Below are 6,906 nucleotides of genomic sequence, written 5' to 3'. Positions count from 1 at the left end.
GTCTCAAAAAAAAAAAAAAAAAAAAAAAAAAAGAATGCTTCTCCACCAAAAAACAGAAAAAAGTAGCCAGGCATGGTGGTGTGCACCTGTAGTCCCAGCTACTTGAGAGGCTGAGGCAGGAGGGCTTCTTTAACCCAGGGTTTGAGGTTGCTGTGAGCTATGATGACATCACTGCTGTCTAGCTGGGGTAAGAGTGAGAATGTCTCAAAACAAAACCGTACATTAATTTTTATAATAGCATTATTCATAATATCCCCCAAATCCCAAATGTCCATTAACTGATGAATGGATAAAGAAAAAACAACATGCAGAATATTATTCAGCCACAAAAATGATAGACTTAATAAAAAACATTATGCTAAGCAAAGGAGACAGTTACAAAGGACCACATACATGATTCCATTTACATGAAACGTACAGAACAGCCAGCTCTGTAGAGACGGGGAGTAGATTAGAGGTGGCCTGGGGCTGCAGGCACAGCAGAGATTATGGCCAAGTAGAACAAAGGTTCCTTTTTAGGGTGATGAAAGTGTGCTAAAGTTGATTGTGGTGATGGCTGCACAATTCTGTGACTATAAGCACTGCACTGTACACTTTAAATGGGTAAAATATGTGTTACACACAGCCGTTAAAAGACGTGAATGGATCTGGGGGATTTTTGGAGGCGGGGGCTGACAGGTTTTACTGATGAATTCATTAAATGTAAAGACATTTAAAGAAAACATCTCTACCTGATTAGAACCAAGAGCTAAAACTTAATTTAAGAAGCTGTGGAAATGTTTCATTTTCTACTCTGACATGTTCACACGTATTTCCTGAGCAGACAACATCATAATCATTTTCCTCATCTCTGCACAATTATAATTTTTATCTAAAGTGCTTAGAACTCAATTATGCTTACCTTGATAAAATAAGCAAGTGTTTTTGGTTTAAGGGAAAAAAAACAAAACAAAAACCAAACCCAAATTCCAAAGGTTAGGGGAGTTACCTTTAAAAAAAAAATGACTTTCTTGTCATATATAATAAAGTTTGTGTCTCTCCTGGCAGGTGCTGGGAATGGTTTACTAGCTAAAGACTTGAGGGGTTTCTGCTTCATTTGCATTTAGTAAATAAACAGTAGAAGAAATGTATTCAGAAAAAGCAAAAAAAAAAAAAAAACCACAGGGATAAATCACATCACATCAGATTAGGTCTGTAGTGATCAATCAGGAAAGGCTAATTCTGGAATAAACTAAGCACATCAACAGGAACACCTGTTTGTCCACTTGGAACAAAACCACATTTGCTCTAAGCGCCAGCAATTCCTGGCCTGGAAGCCGACTTAGACACAGACCGCAGGGGACCCTGTCACTCAGGGTCCTGGACAATGTAACAGTAACAGCTAATGTTTGTGTTGTCATGCTGACTCTATCCCTGGCTCTTCACACCCCTGTGTAGTGGCTTCTCTTATTTCGCCATTTTATAGGTGAGGAGTTGAGATGCTCACAGATGGAGTGACTGCTGGTGGTCACACAGCTCTGGGTCCAGCGCTCCCACACCCACCCGTTCTCTGGGCCTGCTTACCCTGCACTGCTGCTCATACGCGCTTCTCATCTGTGTCAGCCTCTCTTCTTGCAGAAAGAATTCCGCACTGCTGGGATCAAGGTCACCAAACTGGAAGGGGGACAGGGCAAAGCTGTCATTTTTCCCGTGTGCCCTCCTTTGACCTAACGCCCACAAAAGCCTCCCTTTCTGGTGTTCACCCAGTTTCTGGAGAATTTGAGGAATGTGACATTTGAGCAGAAACCCTGCCAACTGGATGACAGGAGAGCTAACTGAAGTGACGGTTCCACCACGGCAGGGGTCACGTCTCAGTGCCAAGCAATGTTTTCCATCAGAACCAACCAACTCAACAAGAGCTCTGCATGAGAGCCCTGCACGAGAGCCCTGCCAGATGATTCCCTGAGATGTTCTTGGTGGCTCCGTGTCTGCCACGCAGCATAATCTACCCTGTGGGTTACCTGTCAGGAAATCAGATTCAAACAGATTCACCTTTTCCGCTAACACATTTTCCAGATTTTTCTGAAGTTTATCTGTCAGATTCTCATACTCTGCCAACTTCTCTGCATTTTCCAGAAGCTCATTTTCCAGACGACTGTTTTCCTGAAGAAATATGGGGAAATTAAATGTGGCACAGGTTAAGAAATAAGCAAATTGTGCCATCTTCTGCATGGCATAAGTCAGTGCTTAGATTAGGGAAATTTATCCACTTAGAAATCTGTAACAGAGTAGAGGAGAAAAACATTCCATTTTATGATAAAAACAAAGTTTGCTCCCCCCCCTTTTTTTTGATCCTGTTAAGACTGTGCTGTCCAGCATGGGAGCCACTAATAGCCACGAATGGACACTGAGCATCTGAAATCTGTCTAGGACAACTGAGATACACTGTAAAAGACACACAAGATTTCAAACAGCACAAAAATAGCTCAGTAATAACTTCTGTATGCTGACTGCATGTGAAAATGATAATACCTTGGAGATACTGGATTAAATCAAATAATTTTAAGTTATACTTGTTTCTTTTAATCTCTTACGGTGGCTATCTTCAACTTTGAATTTATGTTTGTGGCTTGCATTATGTGTCTTTTAGAGAGCATGCAGAATATTTGATGGCATGAACATATTCTCAATGTACAGTACAGTCAAATAAAGCTGGCTACTAACCACCTTGTTCAACTGCCTGCAAAAGAGAACTGAACAACAGAACAAAGACCTATGAATCAGATCTGAGAACCCAGAGATGACACCATCCTCATATTCCCATCTGATCTTTGATAAAGCAGATAAAAACTTACACTGGGGAAAAGAATCCCCATTCAATCAATGGTGCTAGTAAAACTGGGAAGCCACATGTAAAAGACTGAAATAGGATCTGTACCTCTCACCACTTACAAAAATTAATTCATGGTGGATAAAAGACTCAAACTGAAAGTGTGAAGCTGTAAGAATTCCAGAAGAAATTACTGGGAAGACTCTTACAGACACGGGCCTTGGAAAAGAATTTATGAAGAAAACCTTAGAAGTACTCACATCAACAACAAAAATAAACAAGTGGGACCTGATATTAAAATGTTTCTGCACAGCCAAGGACACAATCAATACGTAAACAGACAACCCACAGGATGGGAGAAAATGTTTGCAGGCTGTGCATCCAGTAAAGGGCTAATAATTGCAATCTACAAAGAACTCAAGGACTCAGCAAGAAAAAAAATCAAACAATCCCATTAAGAAGTGGACAAAAGACATGAACAGAAACTTCTCAAAGGAAGACAGACAAATGGCCAACAAACACATGAAAAAATGCTCATCATCTCTAATCATTTGAGGAATGCAAATCGAAACCACAATGAGATATCACTTAACTCCAGTGAGAATGGCTTTTATCAAAAAGTCCTAAAATGGCGCCTGTGGCTCAAGTGGCTAAGGCGCCAGACACATACACCTAAGGTGGCGGGTTTAAATCCAGCCAGGACCCGCCAAAACAACAATGACAGCTGCAACCAAAAAATAGCCAGGCCTTGTGGCGGGCGCCTGTGGTCCCAGCTACTTGGGAGGCTGAGGCAGGAGACTCACTTGAGCCCGGAAGTTGGAGGTTGCTGTGAGCTGTAATGCCACGGAACTCTACTCAGGGGGACAGCTTGAGGCTCTGTCTCAAAAAAAAAAAAAAAAAAAAGTCCTAAAACAACAAGTGCTGGCATGGATGTGGGGAGAAAGGAACTCTCTGACACTGCTGGGGAGACTGCAGACTAGTACAGCCTCTATTGAAAGTAATATGGAGATACCTAAAAGAAGTAAAAATACATCTACTATTTGATCCAGCAATGCCCACTAGATATTTACCCAGAGGAAAGATGGACACTTTATCATAAAGACATTTGCACTTAAACATTTACAGCAGCAATTCACAACTGCAAAGATGTGGAAACAGCCAAAATGCCCACCAGCACATGAGTGGATTAATAAAATGTGGTGTTTGTATACCATGGAGGACTACTCAGCCATAAAAAATGGTCATCTCGTGTCTTTTGTAATAACCTGCATGGAGCTGGAGTCCATTCTTCTGAAATATCACAAGAATGGAAAAATAAACACCACATCTACTGAATACGGAATTGGAACTAGTCAATCAACACTTATGGGCACGTGGGGAAGTAAAACTCAATAGGAATCACATAGGCGGGAGAGGGCTGGAGGGGTTGAGTCAATTCACACCTAATGGGTACAGCACACACATTCCCAGTGAAGGGCACACTTATAACTTTGACCTGAAATGTACAAACTAAACTATGTAACCAAACTGTATATGCCCCTGTGATTTCTGAAATGAAAAAAAAAAAAAGAATAAAAGGCAAGAAAAAAAAGCAAAGTAACTGCAAAATTAATTTACTGAAGTTTTAGTTTTGTTTATGTATTTTTAAATAACTTATATTTTGGTTTAAAGATATAAAAGTTACACACATAAATTGCTCATAATTTGCATGTTTCAGTTATTAATACAATGAAATATTGTATCTAATGAGACCCACAAAAGGCTTTTTTTCATTTAAAAGGATCTGTATAGGTCATACTTTTAAGGAAGATTTCCACCCGTGTGTGTTAAAACACACACACACACACACACAGACGTGCCATTTGACATATTTTCTTCCCCACTGCCAAAGGCTGATTGGAAGAACATTACTTTCAAAGTACATTTTGCCAAAAGAATACAGAGCCAGCATATTTTTAATATATTCTAGTTCACACTCTCATACAACATAGAAGAAAAAGGAAGGAACTTGAAGTGTTTAAAAAAATACCATTTTGTCCTAAAATGCCAATTTTATAACTCTGATCTTTCAAAGTATAACTAAATTTAGATGCTAAGCAATAATGGGGTCACCGCTGTGCACCAGGCCCTCTGCTGGCACTGTGCGGAGTGAGGAATCAGGCACTGTCACTGACCTTGGTCAGGGGACAGGCGGGGATACAACTACCTATGACCCAATAGGACATGTACCATCCTGGGGCCCTGGGGCTCATTTTTTTTTTTTTTTTTGCAGAGAGTAACAGCATGATTATATCCGATCATTAACTACAGTAACTCCAACAGCCACAGGGAGGTAGGGGAGAGAGATGCACGGTGACTAGCTGAGAAGTCACGGTGAATTTCCTAATCAGAGGGCAGGGAAATGCAGGGGAAGGGACAATTCTCAGAGGCATCTCTGAGCATCAGCACTACTTAGAGACTGACCAGGGACAATGACTGAGGCTCTTGGCTTCTGGGACTTACAGCATCACCATCAACAGTGACACTGTAGATCAGAGGAAAATTCAGGAGGTGAAGTAGTTGGACTGTTAGGGAGTACTAAGTGGTCAGTTTGGGGCAGGTGGCAGCATTTTCGGAACCTTTTGTCATAGCAATGATAGCAAACATTTTACATGCACTTGTCACTTTCCAGACACCAGGCATGCATCATGTGACTTAGTCCCCACACCAAGGCTACAGGGTAGGTACCATTATGGTGCCCATTTTGCACATCAGGAACAGGCCAAATAAACTGATCAAGGTTTTCTAGTAAGTGGTAGAACCAGATCTGAACCAAGCAGCACGACCCTGCCGTGTCAGACCAGTGAAGAAAAGGGCTGCCGCCTCCACAGCGGACAAGAAAGAGGGAGGATGTAAGGAGGGAGAAGGCCCATGTGGAGGCCAGGAGAGACACCCAGGCCTCTGTGTGGCAAGGGGCAAGGCGGGGCCCCTGCTGAGATGAAGGAGGGGGACAGCGGTCAAGGAGAGGGAGTTCTCAAGGTGAGGGGTGGGCTTGGAAGAACAGGTGAGAGCTGGGGTGTCCGCCGGGTGCCCAATAGCCTTGAAGCCCCACTGCACCTGCTGGGGCTGAGAAGAACAAGAGACATTCAGCCAACTGCCGGCAGAGGCACTCAGCCACATGGCTGGCATACCCAGGGCCTGGGAGCCCCAAAAGTCCAGACACCAGCAGGGCCCTGCCGTGTCTGAGCATGACCCAGCTGGGGAAGCTTACAGGGACTCCTGGACTGCTTACAAGGCGCGGTTTTCCATGCAGTGTCGCCAGCAGGGACACAGACCCCAGAACTAAGAAGATAATTACCCTTAAAGAGAGGGCCAGGCGGTCCCGGATGTAGCTCTCCTCGGTCTTGGCCTTTTCGATCTCCTGCTCGAGTTCCACACGCTGCCGGCCCATCTGCTGCGTGATCTGCTCTCTCTCCCTCCGGAGCTCGCTCTTCAGGGCCGCCATTCGCTCCTTGTACTCTTCATCTAGTTTCCTGTGAGGAGGAGAACCACAGAGTGCCATCAGGCCCCTCAACATCACTGTAAGGATCCACCAAACATGGAAACAGAGTCACAGATAGTCCCTGAGAAACATGGGGTGTGTCCTGCTTTCCCTCAGGGTGGGGCTGCCCCATTCCAGCCAGGCATGGCCAGACAGGCAAGTGTACAGAGTCCCGGGCTCTGTTCTGGTCCTCACCTGCAGGGGAGCAGAGTCCCAGGCTCTGTTCTGGTCCCCAGCTGCAGGGGAGCAGAGTCCCAGGCTCTACTCTGGCATGGGACACCCCCAGCTGCAGGGAAGCAGAGTCCCAGGCTCTGTTCTGGTCCCCACCTGCAGGGGAGCAGAGTCCCAGGCTCTACTCTGGCGGGGATACCCCCACCTGCAGGGGAGCAGAGTCCCAGGCTCTACTCTGGCATGGGACACCCCCAGCTGCAGGGGAGCAGAGTCCCAGGCTCTGTTCTGGCATGGGACACCCCCAGCTGCAGGGAGCAGAGTCCCGGGCTCTGTTCTGGTCCCCAGCTGCAGGGGAGCAGAGTCCAGGGCTCTGTTCTGGTCCCCAGCTGCAGGGGAGCAGAGTCCC

At 44.8% G+C, this 6,906-nt stretch overlaps 1 protein-coding gene across 1 annotated transcript in view; it reads right to left on the bottom strand.

Annotated features, from left to right (window-relative positions):
* The window catches only part of NIN (ninein), a 96,456-nt gene that overhangs the window by 34,117 nt on the left and 55,433 nt on the right, over positions 1-6,906 (bottom strand). Inside the window, exons 10-12 of the mRNA XM_023514491.1 lie at positions 6,147-6,321; positions 2,032-2,142; positions 1,564-1,653 (exon numbers count right to left, since the gene is read on the bottom strand). Coding sequence (XP_023370259.1) covers positions 1,564-1,653; positions 2,032-2,142; positions 6,147-6,321 — 376 coding nt within the window. The remainder of the gene's footprint in view (positions 1-1,563; positions 1,654-2,031; positions 2,143-6,146; positions 6,322-6,906) is intronic.

The sequence above is a fragment of the Otolemur garnettii genome, unplaced genomic scaffold (genome assembly GCF_000181295.1).
Source record: "Otolemur garnettii isolate 467f Iridium unplaced genomic scaffold, OtoGar3 scaffold00054, whole genome shotgun sequence".
In the NCBI taxonomy this organism is placed as follows: domain Eukaryota; kingdom Metazoa; phylum Chordata; class Mammalia; order Primates; family Galagidae; genus Otolemur; species Otolemur garnettii.
Note: the sequence above shows the minus strand (reverse complement) of the source record. Positions and strands in the feature narration are given on the sequence as shown.